The 16660-nt window shown below is 59.8% G+C and overlaps 3 protein-coding genes and 1 long non-coding RNA gene across 18 annotated transcripts in view; 2 read left to right on the top strand and 2 right to left on the bottom strand.

Moving 5' to 3' along the window:
- Positions 1–1916, top strand: part of SCMH1 (Scm polycomb group protein homolog 1) — a 186519-nt gene extending 184603 nt beyond the window's left edge. For all 10 annotated transcript variants that reach the window (XM_042996793.1, XM_007077375.3, XM_042996799.1 and 7 more), the window contains one exon: positions 738–1916. In XM_042996793.1, the coding sequence (XP_042852727.1) occupies positions 738–863 (126 nt within the window). In that variant the 3' untranslated portion in view covers positions 864–1916. The remainder of the gene's footprint in view (positions 1–737) is intronic.
- A 1665-nt stretch (positions 1917–3581) lies between these two features.
- On the bottom strand, positions 3582–6622 carry LOC122241270. 2 transcript variants are annotated; one of them, XR_006221313.1, is made up of 3 exons: positions 6209–6579; positions 4129–5748; positions 3582–3642 (listed from the first exon to the last, which is right to left on the bottom strand). It is a non-coding gene; the product is annotated as an uncharacterized LOC122241270 (long non-coding RNA). The 2 variants fall into 2 exon arrangements; XR_006221314.1 differs by lacking the exon at positions 3582–3642 and having other exon boundaries at positions 5371–5748; positions 6209–6622.
- Positions 6623–6705: 83 nt separating this feature from the next.
- SLFNL1 (schlafen like 1) lies at positions 6706–16206 on the top strand. 3 transcript variants are annotated; one of them, XM_042996808.1, is made up of 5 exons: positions 6706–6960; positions 7824–8247; positions 9895–10362; positions 10583–10726; positions 15617–16206. In XM_042996808.1, exons 1-5 carry the CDS (start codon positions 6848–6850, stop codon positions 15737–15739), a joined length of 1272 nt encoding a protein of 423 aa, XP_042852742.1. In that variant the 5' UTR covers positions 6706–6847; the 3' UTR covers positions 15740–16206. The 3 variants fall into 3 exon arrangements, with proteins under 3 accessions (XP_042852742.1, XP_042852743.1, XP_042852740.1); XM_042996806.1 differs by lacking the exon at positions 15617–16206 and adding an exon at positions 11400–12046 and having other exon boundaries at positions 6708–6960; XM_042996809.1 differs by lacking the exon at positions 15617–16206 and having other exon boundaries at positions 10513–10721.
- Positions 15357–16660, bottom strand: part of CTPS1 (CTP synthase 1) — a 30931-nt gene continuing 29627 nt past the window's right edge. For all 3 annotated transcript variants that reach the window (XM_042996804.1, XM_042996803.1, XM_042996805.1), the window contains one exon: positions 15357–16280. The gene's annotated coding sequence lies outside the window, so the exon portion shown is untranslated. The remainder of the gene's footprint in view (positions 16281–16660) is intronic.

Below are 16660 nucleotides of genomic sequence, written 5' to 3'. Positions count from 1 at the left end.
AGGTTAGAGTCCCCTGCCACCTGGCCCCTACTCTCCAACCTCATCAGCCCCCATCATGTCCTTGTTCCTCTGGGAACCGCCACCATCTCTTCAAGTGACCATTTGGCTGTGTAGCCAAGCACCGCTCCTGACTCTCCTGCGGTGACCATACTCCTGATTTGGGCACAAACCCGTTTCCCAGCAGCCCCTGCTGCTGGGTGCTGTTCTACCCATTGGGTGCTCAGAACAGATGCGCTCCCTTTCATCAATCATTCCAATCTTTCATGCCATTGGGTCTGGGGCTGCTCTTAGGTCCGGCCTGAAGGTCTCACAGTGGCTCAGCAAGTGCCTGCTCTGGGTCTAGCTCGCACAGAGGGGCCCCTGCTGCTCAGGAAGGAAGATGACTCACGGAGTGACAGTCGAGGGCCAGTATAAAACCAGTCTGGGAGAGGGGACGAGCACAGGTTGGGGGAGGCTTACTGGGAGACATGGAACCTACCCGGGCCGGGCCGTCAGCAGCTGCGAGGGTGGGGAAACACCTCAGGCAGCAGGGAAAGGAAGCCAGCACGAGCTCCTGTGAAGAGCGCACCTGCTGGGCTCAGTAGCAGATGTGGGGCCGGCAGCAGAAGCTGTGGGAACAGGTAGGCTTTAGCGGCACAGCGTGCTCACTGGGCCCCGCGTGCCCGGGTGGCTTTCATCAGAACCCGGGTGGTCAGACCCACCAGGCCTCTGATGGTGCCTTCCCCCACCCCCGCCAGGAGATCGATGGCAAGGCCCTGCTTCTGCTGCGCAGCGACATGATGATGAAGTACATGGGGCTGAAGCTGGGGCCCGCGCTCAAGCTCTCCTTCCACATTGACCGGCTGAAGCAGGGCAAGTTCTGAACCGGGAGACACCGCCCAGAAAACTGCGGGGTCCTCCGGAAGGGGTCGACATTCTTCTCCCCGGAAGGAGGGCCAACAGTCTGCTCCGGGCGCCTCAGTGGGGCTCAGGGCCGCCTCAGGACTCCAGGAGGCTGTGTGGAGCCACCACTGCTCCCCCTCCTGCCATGATACGTCCTTCCATGAAGGACTGAGGAGGGGGGAGTGTGGGGCCCAGGGCTGGCGCTGCTCTTGCCCTCAGCCCTGCCTCGGCTCTGAGGCCCCTCTGTATTTATTTCTCAAGCCCGCTGGCCTTTCAGCGGGCGTTTAGACTGAACACCTTCCGGGTGATGGAGGAAGGGGCTGACCTCTGAGGCCCCAGAAGATGGGGCCCTGAATTGACACTCGTGCCCAGTTCCCCTGCCACCTGCCGGGCCTGGTGTGGCACCCCACTGCCCCACAGCTCCCGCCACCTCCTCACAAGAGCTCCAGACTCCAAACTCATGGTGCAAACCTCTACCTTTTTTAAAAAAAGATCTTTTCTTATTGTTAATTTATTGTTTCTGGCACTCGGGCAAGCCCTCCGGTTCATACTCCTCCCGCTCCAGACACCTGGTTTCAGGAGGTGGGAGACTGCCCCGCCCCGGTCCCAGAGAGGCATGGGCTCTTTCTCAGACCACATCACCCTAGAGCGCTTGCTCTGTGGGGTGGACAGATCCCTCAGGCCTTGACCGTGTACCCCTCAGCTTGGGGAGAAGAGAGTGTCTGCCACCTTCCCCTCCGCCTCCAGGGGCCCTCTGCAGCCCCAGGCCTCGTCTGTGGGAATGGGAGTCCCCCGCCCACACCCTCCCCCACACAGCTCCCTGCCCTGGCCAGAACTGCTGCCGAAGGTGGTCAGGCCCCCGGATTTTAGGCCACAAAGCCCGTAAGGCAGATGGGAGGGAAGGGTCTCCCGGCTGGAGTCTGGTTGTCCCCTCTCCATTATCCAGATGCTTCCTTTGTGAGCAGGTCAGCTGCGCCCGCTGCCATCTGGACTTCTTTTATGTCAATTTGTTTATAAATAAAAACCAATATAGATGCCTGTGTGGTTTTAATCAGTCGGCGGCTCACTGCACCTCCAATGGCGGAGCACTCGCCGTTCTTGGTCCTGGCTCCCTCATCCTTAAGTGAGGCATGTAGACAAGGTGATCCCCAAGAGTTCTCCCGACCCCAGCAGTCCCTGAAGAGCAGGCCGCCTGCCAGATGCCCACTGGGAAGGCGGCGTGGAGTCCGTTCTCTGCCCTCAGAGGGCTCCGCTCTGGTGTGGCTAGACAGCAGGGAACGAGGCAGCTACGCGGAGCCCAGGGGGAAGAGCCGTGTTTGGGTCAACAGCTCCAAGAGCCTCCATGGCCGGGTTCGTCCCCCTCCTCCTCGTCGTGGGGCGAGGAGATGTGCGGGCCAGCCAGCTGGCATGGTACCCGTTGTGCCGACGTGGGACCCCGTTTCTATGGGGGTCACAGGAGGGGGCAGCAGCGCCATGCAGGGAAACCTCACGACAGCTGACACTCTTACGTCACCGAGGGCCCCGGGAACTACTCCACAGGAATTAGAATCGTCTCGTTAAATCTTCATGGCAAACCCATTTTACAGATCAGGAAACGCACGCTTAGCTCACGGCGAGGAAGCGCCAAAGCAATCGTTTGAAGCCAAGTAATCTGACGCCGAGGCCAAGGCTGAGGTTCTAGCCAGTCTCTTTATTGTGACGCTTTGGGCGGGTCACTTCACTTCTTTGGGCCCGTGTGGTATGAGGGTTTCAGATGAGACCAGAGGGCCCTCCCAGCGCTCACCATGGCTGGTTCAGACGTGGTGACTGACTTGTAACCTGTCTTCCACTGGGCTCCTGTGGGTTCTAACCGTGGTCCCTGGGATGCCGTCACGGCCAGGGCTGCCGAACCAGAACAGGACCGTTCTCCACAGGCTCCTGGGCACCGGGGTGGTAAGCTGTGTTCATTCACTGCCAAAGAGGGCCTCACTGAACCCCCACAACGAACTTAGCGGTGTGCCCCTTCCCCACGAGACACGGGGACTGAAGGTAACGCCAGCACATGTAGACAAGCCAGGCACACCGCGGGGTTGGACCTTACGGAGCGAATCGGCGTCCACCCCACTTGCCTCCCAGTCTCCAAGAGCGTACGCTTGTGCTGACACACTTGTGCCGAGTGGTTTATGTCCTGCATCTCACTTCAACCTCCCTACAACCCTCCAGAACGACCGTGTTCCTCCTATCTGCAAGTGTGAAACTGAAGCTTGGAGAGAGCTACTCGGCCCAAACTCCACAGCTAATTAGGGGTGCCTGTCACACCCTCTTGGGGCCACCGTCTCGGATCCTGCTGACCATTCAGAGTCAAGACCCACCTTGAAGGCTGTCAGGCACCATCACCCGCCCGCAGGACAGCATGAAGCAGTCCTCCTCGGTGGGGTAGTCCTGGCGGGGCCCGCCATCATCCAGGTGACAGCCCAGGTGGCAAGAGGATGGGGCACATCGGGGAGCTGTGGGGTTCGCCTTGGCTTAGCATCACGCCCCGAGGGAGCAAGAGCTCCCCAGTTCATCGGCACAGCTACTCCACAGGCATCGCTTCCGGGTCCCTACAAGGGACGTGCCCCATTGAGTCACGGCACTGAGGAGGCCCAAAGCGGCTGGTCCAGATAATTTACAGTTACGGTCCGTTCCTGCCATGAGCAACGTTGCCTTGAGACAGCTGACATTCCCCTTTCATCCGGCTTCCCGAGGAACAGAACTAGAAAGGTACCCGTGTGTCAGATTCTGTAGGAGGCGAGAAGATGGTTACCCCTTCGCTCTACTGCCCTAACTTCTGGGGTCAGGACTGCAAAAAAGACTTTTGAAGTTGTTTCTCAAAGCCAAGCCTTTTTTTTTTTTTTAATATTATTTATTTTTGAGAGAGAGAGAGCAGGGGAGGGACTGAGAGAGACAAAGGATCCAAAGCAGGCTCTGCACTGACAGCAATGTGGGGCTCAAACCCACCAACCGTGAGATCGTGACCGGAGCCAAAGTCGGCTGCTTTAACCGACTGAGCCACCCTGGTGCCCCCCAAAGCCAAGCCTTCTGATAGTGACCCAGAGTCCTGCGGAGAAGCTGAAGTGGCCTCTGGCATCCCCAAACACCTGCCGGGCAGGCGAGACCACTCCATGAACCCCCAGTAGTCCAGCTGCCCACAAAATGGGAACACATCTGGGACTGGGGGGGGGGGATCACAGGCCCCCCGGCACCAGCTTCACGTGCCACACTCACCACCACAAGGAGAGGGCGTTGACTCCGGTGCTGAGGAACAGCAGGAGGTTCATGTGCTTCAGGAGATGACGGAAGAGTCCAGGCTCTACTGAGGGCTGAATGGTTTCAGGAACTGTCTGCCCCCTCCCCACCTGTGGCCCCTCCCTGCTGCTGGCCACACGGTCCCTGTCACCTCCGCGTTGTCAGGCCGTTAGTCCTGAGCAGGAGCCTCCGCAGCATCCCTCGGTGACATCTTTGTGAAACAACCTGAGATCTCTGGGCTGTGGCTCTGGTCGTCCGAGTGGACACTGTTTCTACCCTCACACCGATGCCATGATCCCTCCTCAGGAAGAGCCGTAAGGTGACTCCCCCCTCCTCCCTGCATCTAACGCTAAAACCTTGGAGAACATTCTTGGGTGTCGGAGAGCCCAGACACCCCTCCCCTCATCGTCCCTCAGCTTTTGGCAGCCTCCTTGCCCTAAGTCACCTCATTTTATCAGGAAGCTCCACAGCTGGAAACCTCTAGACCAGGGACCACGACAGCCACGTGTCACACACTGTGCATCTGTGCCGGGCCTGTGACACCAAAGCCACTGCAGGTGCTTCCAGCGACCCACAGCTGACAAGTCCCAGTGTAAAGACACCGGACCCAAGACGCCTGTGGGTAGCTGGGGCTGGACCCTGCCAGAGGTGGGCGGGAATCAGCAGGCAGATGCCCACACGCAAGGGGAAGGTTCCAGATGGGCTGGAGCGCCGCCGTGGGGCCCAGATGGCAAAGGCTGGGTCCATACCACTTCTCCCCCGAGCTCCCGAGTTTGCTCTCCGGACATCCTGTCCTCTCCCACATGATGGCTGAGCTCAGTTCTGGCCTCTGCCCCTGCCCCTCTGCTCCTTGGCTGGCCTCGCTGGGCAGTCAGCGCAGACACCCGTTGTTGATGTGGTTTCGGGGATCGTGGCCATGTGGGGCCACCAAGTGGACACTCTCCAGATAACACGGGAAGAACCTTATCCATAGCTTCCCTCTCCCCCTCATCTTTGGGTCCACCTCACATTCTTAATCTTAGATTCAAGAGTTTTTTTCCCTCTAGTGCAAAGTAGGGTTTGTCAATAAGGCCACAGACGTCCAGTGAGGGGACTACAAGGGGCTGCTTATCCCTAACACCGGGCCTGTGTCTGCCACCGGCCGGGCCACCTGCAAAGTGCCATCAGTACTGTTAGAAAGCCTGATGCTGTAACCCAGTGATATTGCAGCACATTTCAGTATTTAAGACATCACTTTGTAAATGTATTCAGTGCTTACAATGACAGTTTTTACCGCCCCCCCCCCAAAGGAAATGGAACGGATGTTCATTTCACGTAAGGTGGTTAAAGATCCCAGGGAAATTAGTAATGCAGGTGTTTAAAGAGACCCCCAGTAAGAGTGGGGAGAGCTTGGGCACGCAGATCAGCGTGGAAAACCTCACGCAAAAGGCTGCCTGATAGCAAGGCCCCTGGAGAAGTGAGTCACGTCCTCTGGTTCACATGTTCACATGTTCCGTCCGTCAGGGCGCCTCTCCCCACGTAGCCTTCTTCTTCGGCAGCTACAGCCCCTGCTGCGTGGTTGCCGTGAGAGCAGCTCGTGTTGGCAGAGTCTCGACAGGCCTGAAAGAGAGGAGGGGGAGCATGGGGAGCTCCCAGCCGTCATGCCGGGGTGGGCACGGGGAGGGCACCTGCCAGGCTCTTCCAGAGCCTCACGCTGCGCCTGACCGCCTCGGTCTCCTCTCTGGGCTTCCCCAGCCAAGCCTCTGCCTCAGCGTCCCCGAGGGAAACAAAACTCCATTAGCATCTCCAGAACGGCTGCTCAGAGAAGGGAAGCACCCCACTGCCCCCAGCCTCCCCAGTCTGGAGCATCTGCCTCCACACTCACCACCCCTCCAACTCAGGACTTCCAGAAGCCGCGTGGGAATGAGCTACCTACATCTGCATAATGAAAGCATTTACCAAAACCCCCGCCCCAGAACAGATTTCTGCTTTTAATAAAGGCTGTGTATCACCCATGTCTTGGCCCCTGTCAAACAGTAGGTGACAACCCTGTCCTTGAAAAGAAGTGGCAAATCTTGACCTATTTTTCAGGGTTCCGGCCGGACAGCAACCTCCGTCTCTGGCGTGGAGCAGGGGGCCTGGGGTCCGGGGCAGCCCTGGGCCCAGCGGTGTGTGCTCAGATCCGTCTTGAGAGTAGCTGGGTCATCAGTGCTCAGCGGAGCCTGGGATTGGTCACGAAGGGGAAGATGGGGACTCGTGGCACCGGAGGACCTGCGCGGTCACGGTTTGGGGCAGGGACAGGAGAGACATTACAGAAGGAGGAAGTACGTTCTCAGCCCCTGGACTGTGGGAGCTGCCCAGACGGAGCCACACAGCCCAGCCATAGTGTGTGTTCACTACCTTGGGGGTCGGGAAGGGGGAGGGGGGGGGGAGGAGTTTTCCTGATTGACTTCCCAACCCGGGGGCCTGAGGCCGGCCAGGAAGTCATTGTTGACTCCTGTGAGATCACAGAGGTGGCTGTGCAGGCCCCGCCCACTTCCTGCAGCCCCTGTTCTCCCTGCCCGCCGCGGAGCCCCCAAGATCCCCCCCCCCAAACCAGGGAGCTGCTGGCCAGGGGTCAGGAGTCTGTGGGAGCTGAGGGCGGGCACCCCCCACGCTCCACCAGGAACCATCAGGACATGAGGGTCATAGGCCTCCCTTTTCTTCCTGTTTGCCCTGAATGCCCCCACCCCAGCCGTGCTGGTCGCCAGGCCTGACTGTCTCAAGGATCCAATCTGAAAAGATGCAGGCGGGTGGTAGCTGCCGCCCAGAACGGAGGCCGGGTGTGTGGGGGTGAGTGAAGGGCTCCTATGGGTTCTGTCTGTGCACAGCTCGGGCATGAGTCCCCTGGCCCTGCGGGAGCGGGCGTCCTTAAGGGCGCCAGCTCTGCCCCTCCTCACTTCTGCTCTCGGGACCCAAATCAGAGGATTCGGTCTTAGACCGGGAGTTCTTAAGAAGGGCCGTGAGCCTCCTCAAACTGGAAGGCCGTTTTTCTGGGGAGGGGCCAAAGCTTTCATCAGTGTCCCCTGCTCTAAAAACCCTCTGGCCCAGCCCTGTTTCAGAGCCTCTGCTGGGCTCACACCAGGCTCAGACGGGGCAAGAAGCTTCGGTGTGGCTGCTGCTGGTCCTCCAAGGCCCGGGTTAAAGCTTCCTCTCCAGAGTCCCCTTGAAAAGGTTTCCCTGGGGCCTGGAGGCAGCAGGGACCCCTGGGGGGCAGGAAACCCTGGGAGGCCTCCAGCCTGTGGACTGGAGAGGAAAGACAGGACGTCTGGGGCCCACGAAGGGTTGTGGTGGGGCCCTCAAAGACCTGAGTTCTGGTCCCCTCGGCCCCTCTTTGGGCATATCCCCTCGGTCTTCCCTCCTGTAGAATGGAGGGGCAGGCCCCCATGCTCTGCTGTCTGCCTCAGCCCTGGCTGACTCCCTTCTTTCCTGTCCTAGGCCTTGGGCTTGGGTGGGTGGCAGGCCCCTTCCGGCTGGCCCTCTGCCCTCCCTCCCTCCCTCTGGCTCTGCCCAGCCCCTGCCAATCTGTGAACCTCCCAGGAGCCTCTGCACCCCCTGAGTCCCCTGGGAGGCCCTGGGAAGAACAGCCAGCAGTAAGGAATCCCGGAAGCCCTTCTGAGGGAGACCTCTCCAGGGACCCCCCCCCCCCCGCCCAGGAAGAGATCACCGCAAACGCAGGTGCAGGAGCCCCTCATGGAGCTCTTGGGCACGCCACCCCTGCAAGAGGTCCCCGGGGAAGAGTCCCTGCCTGAGGACTCAGGCCTGCAGGTGACGCCCAGCACGCACATTCTCTACGTGGGCCACCTGAACCCCCAGTTCTCAGTGCCTGTGCTCACCTGCCTGCTGCGAGACGCCCTGGAACGGCTGGGGCTGCCGGTGGCACGGGAGCACATCGAGGTGGTGAGGCGACCACGGAAGGCCTACGCACTGGTGCAGGTGACCACCCACAGGGACAGCCTGGCCTCCCTCCCCTGGCGCCTGCAGACGGCCGTGGAGGAGCACCAGATCCTCAAGGAGCTGGTGGCCCGCGGGAAGGAGCTGGTGTTGGGTGACGGCCGAGGGCCCCCGCACGGCAGAGAGGTAAAGGGGACGCTTCTGGAGCCACCAAGCCTGCAAGTCCCAGAGCCTCACCCGGGGGCGGGGAGAAGCCTGGGCAGGGGTGGAGGTGCGTCTTTGAGGAGCCAGGGGCAGATCTGCAAACCTGCTGGCTGCTACTCAAATGAGCATAGCCTGAGGCTGGCACTGCCTGCTGACTCCGGGGAGGCTCCCTGACCTTCACAGTTTGCCTCCAGCCTGGGAGCGTTTGGAGAAGGGCCAAAGTGTGGGGACTGCTCCCTGGGCCCTTCTGTATTCCATCCTCTGGGTCTGGGCCAGCCCGGGCCTTCAGGGTTTTCTCCTTGGCCCACCGCATCCACTCGGCTGGCCAACATCAGTGCCCGCTCCAGGCCAGGCAGCACAGCAGAAAGCAAAGGCTCGGCCCTGCCTTAAAGAGCCCTCATCTTTGAGCAGAGCCAGACAGAGCCAGTTACAGCGCTTCGGCAGCCTGGAGCCGTGGGAGGACACAGAGCTGTGGGGACAGGTTCACAGAAGGGCTGAAGTCTAAGCTGGGACTCGGGGAGCGCAAGGTCGTTCTAGGCAGGGGGACATGGTGACGGGGGATGTTGCATTTGCAGAAGGGCAAGCCTTTTGGTGCCGCTGGAGCTCAGGTTGAAGGCTGCTGGGGAGCTAAGGAAGAAAGCTGGGCCAGAGGGCAGGGGCCAGGAAGGGCTTCGAGACCGAAGCAGGGGGAGGGAGGGAAGGTGGGCCTTTATGGGGGATGGGAGGACGCAGTCAACTCACTGCAGCTGTGGCAGGACACTCTGTGAGACAGGTGATCTTGGTTTTCCTTTCGGGATGAAAACTCCATGGTGTTCAAATGGTTGCAGAACTGAACAGCTCTGAGACTGACATTTCAAGACCTGTGAGCCTGACTTCATGTTTGTGTGGCAGTTTCTCGTGTTTCTGAGAAACTGTTTCCTTTGGGAACTGCAGGGCTGGTAGGGATGTGCCCCTCACCACCATGCCCCAGCCCGCATGGCACTCCCAGCCCCGGAAGCCCCTGCTGGAGACTGGGAGGCAGCAAGGAGCCAGGGACAGCAGCAGAGAACCCAGTAAGGGAGGAGTGAGAATCTTCTTGCATCCAGGGTCAGCAAGGAGGGTGGATGGGAGGTACGGAGGCCGTGATGAGGCCCAGAAGAGGCCGGTGGCCATGAGTCTGCTCATGCACAGAGCCCGAGAACAAAACAGAAACCACGGAAGGGGTCTCAGGAGGGCCAGAGGAGGGTTGAGATTCAGGACTGATCAGTGGTCCAGAAAGCGATAGGCAGGCATTTCAGGGAGACAAGAAGGGGGTTATCTGTTGGAATGATCTTGGCCCCGAGCCTCAGAGGCCAGTCTACAACCTAAGTGGGAAGAGATTGGCCTCCGGGGTTCTGGCTCCCAACCTGAGAAGGAGAACTCCTTGTCCTCACCATGCATACCATAGCCCAGCAGGAAGGAGCAGTGGCGGCTCAAACCCTTGACTTAGCAGGTTTCCAGCACTGGCTGCAGGACGGTGGGCAGTTAGGCCCTTCCGCCTGGGATGGGGCATTAGGATGCCCCAGCGGGCTGGGCCCCAGGCGGAAGGAGGTGTGTCCCGTCCCTCTTGTCCTGTCACCCGAGGCTCCTTACTCTCACCCCTCACCCCAGCGGGAGGACGACAGCAGCCGGAGCCCGAGCCCCAGCCCTGCCAACAGCCCCCCGGCACGGGCCCCGCAGAGGTCCCAGGACCGGCCCAGCGGCGCACGCTCCGACAGCGCCATCGTGCACCAGGAGGTCCCGGGCCAGGAGCGCCTCTTCCAGGGCGCCTTCCTGGGCAGCGAGACGCGCAGCGTGGAGTTCAAGCGCGGCGGCGGCGAGTACCTGAGCCTGGCCTTCAAGCACCACCTGAGGCGCTACGCGTGCGCCTTCCTCAACGGCGAGGGCGGCAGCCTGTTCGTGGGCGTCGAGGACAGCGGCCTGGTGCGGGGCGTCCCCTGCAGCCACCGCGACGAGGACCGCGTGCGCCTGCTGGTGGACTCCATCCTGCAGGGTTTCCAGCCCCAGGTCTTCCCCGATGCCTACACACTCTCCTTCATCCCCGTGGTCAGCCCCATCGCCTCCACCACCCCCCTCAAGGTGAGCCCTGGGTCTGTCTGGCCCCCGCGTGATGGCCCCATTCGGCTCTGCTGAGCAGGGCTGGCGAGGGGAGAGGGTGGGGGCGGAGGGGGGCCGGGCAGAGTGACCGAAGGAGAGGCCAGAAGTGCCCCTTGCCCCCACGCCCACCAGGCTGCCCCAGGAGCCCGGAAGAGCCAGCCAGGTGGGATTAGCGACCAGAGTCGCTGTCGCCCTTACCAAGGTGATCCGCCTGAGCGTGCACGCCCCCAGGGCCCAGGCCGAGCCGCAGCTCTATGAGACTGACCAGGGGGAGGTGTTCTTGCGGCGGGACGGGAGCATCCAGGGCCCGCTGTCTGTCCACGCCATCCAGGAGTGGTGCAAGCAGGTAAGCGGCTGGGGCGGGGACAGGCCAGCAGTCCTGGCCATGCCACCGGGTTTCCCTCAGTGCTCCATCACCCGCAAGTACATGGGGGGTGGGGGGAGCACTGAAATAACCCTGCTACACCCCATGTTCCACCGCGTGGCCTGGGGGAGCGGGGGTCGGGTGGGGGGATGGAATATTGAGAAGCTTTAAGACCACCCTGAAGACGGGGCCGTACTATACTGTATTTAGGGGAAGGCCCTTACAATGGGGGGCAGTTAGTGCTGGATAGAGTCCTAAGAAAAAGCCTTTTCAAGAGGGAAACATCAGATGGCAGAAAAGCAGAGGAGAGCAAGGGGCTGGCGGAGAGAGGGAGGGACATGCCCGGATGGCTCCCACCCAACCCTTGAGTCGGCCGGCCCCGGGGGCTGGGATGCTGGCAGGCCCCTCAGGCCAAGCGGCTTCCCTCAGCCCCCAGGGTTGATTTGTCAGGGGTGGTGGCATGGCCAGGAACCCGGCTCCCACCAAGCAGGGAGGGCCATGTGGTCCCCAGTGGTCTTGAGTAGGCCCCCCCTGGGCCCTCCGGGGCTTGCCTTCCTCCGTCAGTTCAGCCCTGGGTGGAGGGGGCAAACCCGAGGCGGCACCACCTCAGGCCTCTGCTTGTGGGGTGACCCCACCCCCCACACACACACCGCAGAAGTGGGTGGCGGAGTTGCGCACGCTGCAGGAGAGGGTGAAGGTGCTGACGGCGGAGAAGGAGCAGCTCCGGCAGCAGCTGAAGCAGCAAGGACCCGGCTCCCGCACCTGCTGCGTCCTGTGAGGGCCCCGGTCGGCGAGCAGGGCCGGGCACCGGCAGGCCAGCTCTCCCTGGCAGATGCAGGATTTCCTGTCTGAGCCGAAGTCCTCCCTTTAAAACCCGTCTGGGCTGTTCAGAGGTGGACGGGAGCGCGACCATCCTCGCTCCTTCGACAACCGCACACGCACGGGCTTCAATCCCCAGCGGACCCCCGTCTGTGTAGCTGAGAAACTGCTCTTAGCACGATCCCCAAGGAACCTTCCTTCTGGAAAGAACTGGTAAAAATTTGGCCAGGGCGATCGGAGGGCTGAGCTGTGAGGGACGGTCCTACTTCCTCAGAAGCTCCCTTTGCCCAGCCCGGGGTCTGCGACTCCAGTGGCGAGACGGGGCCAGAAAGGAATGCGTCATACGGGGAAAGCCCTTCTGCAGATGGCCAGGCACGCTCGGTAACCGTGCCTGTAGGGCAAACAGGCCACCCTGCAGCCACCACCCCGGGCTTGCTGGAACTTGTGACTGTCAAAGCTCTTTAATAAATTACATGCACCCTGGGGCAAGAATGGTTCTTTCGAGGACATCCGGCCGGCCAGCTGGATGCAGCTGAGCCCTGAGCCCCGCGCCCAGCCCACCTCTGTCCAGGAGGCTGAGCCAGCCCCGGGCTCCTCCCACACGGAGCTATGGGGCCTGGATGGTTGCAATCCATTCCAGCTTTGCCTTAAAGACCGGGTCCCCTGGGGCAAATTGCTACCTCTGTTCAGTTTCTTCATCGATAAGACAGTGAAATGGACTGGGGGCAGGAGCACTTGTCATCATGAGAGCCACACCCTGTCTCCCCAGCACCTGTACAGGAAGAGTCTGACTTCCATCCCAAGCACCCTCCAGCCACTGGCGAGGATTCCTGCTCTGGCCATTTCCCCTGTCATCTCCACCAGCCGAGCCAGAGACTAGAAAGCCAATGTCTGATCATGCCCTGCTCGGGCTCAAAGAACTCAAAAGAACTCCCCATTTCATCAGAAGCCAAGTCCAAACAGTGGTCTATACAATTCGCAAGTTGGCCCATCTGACCTCAACCCCTCCTGCCCCTTGCTCCTGTGTTCCAGCTACACCCACCAGCTTGTTTCATGAACACACTTGCTTCAGGGCCTTTGCACTGGCTGCTTCCCCGCCCACCCCCCCCCCCCGAATGCTCCTCCCCCGGAGAGCGGCAGGACTATTTCCTCTCTGCTCCACTTTCAAGTGACAGGGAAGGATATTCGCTACCCGGCCCACTTCAAATTATACCTCCTTCCCCAGCACCCCCCTTCCCCCTTTCCTGCTTCCAACCTTTTCCCCCAGTGCACTTGTCAGTCACTTTCCGTAGCTTTTATTTATAGCTGTCCCCTCCCCTGCAGTAGAATCCATGCTCCGGGGGACAGCGGTCTGGATCTGTTTTGTTCATGGCTGTTAAGTTCAGAATCTCAGACATGGTGAGCACGTAGTGGCTGCCAAATAAATATCTGCCGGTGAAACAAGGAGCCGCCTAGACTTAGGTCTGAGCCACTAGAAAACCATGGAATCTTGTCAGACGGCATTTCACAGGCGGGCCTGCAAAACACGCTTCCCTTGGGGCGCCTGGGTGGCTCAGTCGGTTAAGCATCTGACTTCGGCTCAGGTCATGACCTCCCGGTTCGTGGGTTCGAGCCCCGCGTCGGGCTCTGCGCTGATGACTCCCCAACCGCTCTCACTCATCAGTCACCCAAACCCGGGGCCCGAATCACGTTTCCAGAGGCCACTGGGAACCAGCACAGAGGTTGTGCTGATCAAGAAGTCAGGAGAGGAGCCATTTCTGAGCACCTTCCACGTGCTGGGCACGTGCTGGATGCTGGTCCAGGCAGCACGACCCTCAGACGTGCTCTCCCTGGGAACGAGCCGTTTTCTGCCAAGGCAAGCGCAGTCATGTCGCTGAGCTGCTGCAGACTAAGAACTGGCGTGGACCACCTGGGTTGAAGCGAAGGACGCCCGAGGAACTTCTCCCCCAGAAGCTCTGGACACCGGTCAGTCACCACTGGGTGCGGAAAGCCATCCTCCGGTCCCGGCGTCAGCCCGGCATGGTCCCCACTGCCACAGCCAGGGTGGCAGGGCGGGTCAGGCTTTGTAAGCCCCGGAAGGCCAGTCCTGGCCCCTTCTCTAGGAAGGTCACCCGAGCGGGCAGCACTCAACGACTCGTCCGCCGAGGCGCTCCCCGATGCAGGGGCGGGAGATCGCCCCGCCGCGGGGCCTTTGCAAACCGCCCCACACCCAGCCGAGTCTTCACGGTTGTGGGGAGCGCTGCTGTCACCAGCGGGCACGTCGGAGTCCTCCGTTGGGGGAAGGCTATTGCGAAAATGATTTAGACGGTCTGCTAAGACCACCAGGTGGAGACCGCGGTTAGGATTCACCCCATCGGCCGCATTCGAAGTCCCGAGACTGGGATGAAGGCCTCTGCGAGTGAACACATTTTACTTTGGTCCATGAGAACCGGAGACAGACAAAGGCAGCGAGGTTGCTCGTGCCTGGTCGGGGGCAAGAACACCAGCTTCTGGGCTTTGGCCGTGATGGGTGAGTGGAAGCGTGCAAGGAAAAGGAGATTCTCCGGATCTCCCCGATGGAGGGGCTGGGCTAAATGGTGACATTTGCCTCCCCAACCCAGTTTCTCGAGGGTCGGGGAGGAAAGGCTGTGGACCACTGATGGGCAATCCAGGCTGAGCCTCTGCCTCAGACTGTAGAGTGGAGCCGGCTCCTGAGTGGGTGAGCTCAGCAGCCAGAGAGGGGGCGGGCGGGCACCAGTGTCCCCAACAAGGACGGATGCAGTATTGCTCATTGCACTCTGGAGGACACAGCCCGCAGGACGCTGCCGTGGTAGCGGCCCGGGTAGCAGGAAGACCACCCTGCGGATAAAGCAGTCCTGCTGGCTAACAGTCGTGGGTCCGCTGCTCCCTGGCCACACACGTGAGGGAGGGACCGCCATAAACAACATATAAATGTTTTTAAAAATGTTGTTTTTTAAAAAAGAAAGGCTCCTCTGGGCACCTGGATGGCTCAGTCAGTTAAGCATCTGACCTCGGCTCAGGTCATGATCTCTCGGTTCGTGGGTTCAAGTCCCGCGTTGGGCTCTGTGCTGACAGCGTGGAGCCTACTTCGGATTTTGTGTCTCCCTTTCTCTCTGCCCCTCCCCCACTCACGCTGTTTCTATCAAAAATGAATGTTAAAAAAAAAAAGGCTTCTCAAGGCGCCTGGGTGGCTCAGTCGGTTAAATGTCTGACTTCGGCTCAGGTCATGAATGACCTTGCAGTTCGTGGATTCGAGCCCCCCATCGAGCTCCGTGCTGACAGCTCAGAGCCTGGAGCTTGCTTCACATTCTGTGTCTTCCTCTCTCTCTGCCCCTTCTCTGTCATGCTCTCTCTCTCTCTCAAAAATAAACATACATTAAAAAAAAAATGGCTACTCTCAGTTTTTTTTTTTTTTAATTTTTTTTTCAACGTTTTTTATTTATTTTTGGGACAGAGAGAGACAGAGCATGAACGGGGGAGGGGCAGAGAGAGAGGGAGACACAGAATCGGAAACAGGCTCCAGGCTCCGAGCCATCAGCCCAGAGCCTGACGCGGGGCTCGAACTCACGGACCGCGAGATCGTGACCTGGCTGAAGTCGGACGCTTAACCGACTGCGCCACCCAGGCGCCCCTACTCTCAGTTTTTAAACGAAGTGTCATCAGATCGTCCACCAAAGGACGCCCCACTGGAGGAGAGCCAGGTACTGAGAGTTCAGGTGACACAGACATGTCTGGCTGCCACACTCGGACGTTCCCCACCGGCCGCGACGTCAAGCACATCACAAAGCGTGGCTCATTCTGCATTCTTTATTTCTTAAGTTAGAGTATACATGGGGGCTAGCCAGAATAGGACGGGCACACGGCGGTGCCTACTGTTACGTCACGTTAAGAAAATAGCTTTCCATATTGCATTTCAACCGCAATAACACCGTTCTGGAAGGAAGAAATCCCCTCAAGCAAAGCTGTCTGTAGATGAGAGGGTTTTAGAGGCAGTTTCCCCAAAAGATTCTTTGTTCTTTTTTCTTTCTTTCTTTTTTTTTTTTTTTTTTTAAGCAACCCCTTGATGCAAGGAGTATCTCCCAGCCCCAGGAAGAGAAGTGTGGCCGGAGCACAGGGATGCGGAAACCACGCTTCCGAGAGACCGGCCACCTGCTGTCCCACGTGACCCCAAACTAACCGTTCCCTTTGGACGACAGTACCAGTCACAGCGGGCGGCAGGCGGCCCCGCAGAGCAGGGGTTCCCAGCACCGGCCGCCGTGAGCACTCGCCAGAATCGTCCCTCCGCACGCACTAGGTCCGCGTGGCACACACTTCCCACGGTCTAGGCATTCAAGGGGAGGCGACGGGCTACACGCCTGGATCCACCACGACTGGAGGTAGTTTGGAGAAACGAGGTGACCAATGGGCGCTCCACCGGCACGCGCGTCATCCGCTCCTGCCCAGAGGACCCGCTCCTCGGCCAAGAGCTTTGGGGACCACACGGGGCGTCCACACCGGGCTTCCACACGGGGTTTCCACACCAGGCGTCCACGCGGGGCGGCACTGTGTAGGAGCCGACACCCAGGATGGGACATGCGAGTCACAGAGTCTTCCAAATACCTTTCCCCCATAATAAAATAATCTTAATAAAAACATAATTTAAAGGAAGTGTCAAAAGCTGAGTGTAAAATCAAAGCTGTAAACTCTCAAGTCCGAAGGCTGTCTGGAAGAATCATCCCTGTTAAACAAAAGAAAGAGAGAGAGAGAGAGAGAGAGAGAGAGAGAGCGAGCAGTTACACGATGTATGTTCCAGTAGACAAGTGAGGATTTCGTCGGCTGCCGTGGCAAACTACACCAGGGGCTCAGTGAGGACCAGCGGCAGGAACCTAACGCGAGGAGTCGGAAGCTGCATCGGTGATTCCCGCACCCTCACACATTTTCCAGACCTTAGGAGCTTCTTCCTCCACCCCGACACGGGCTCCGGTCGGTGCGCCCGGTGTCCTCACAGGCCGCTGGCGGGGGAGCCTCCACTCGACACAGCAGGGAGTGTCTCCACAGACTTGACCCGCCACCCAGCCCCTGACCGTGAACGCTTGCTGTCTATAGCGCAGTTTCTCA

The sequence above is a fragment of the Panthera tigris genome, chromosome C1 (genome assembly GCF_018350195.1).
Source record: "Panthera tigris isolate Pti1 chromosome C1, P.tigris_Pti1_mat1.1, whole genome shotgun sequence".
In the NCBI taxonomy this organism is placed as follows: Eukaryota; Metazoa; Chordata; class Mammalia; order Carnivora; family Felidae; genus Panthera; species Panthera tigris.
This window is presented reverse-complemented; position numbering and strand designations above follow the sequence as displayed.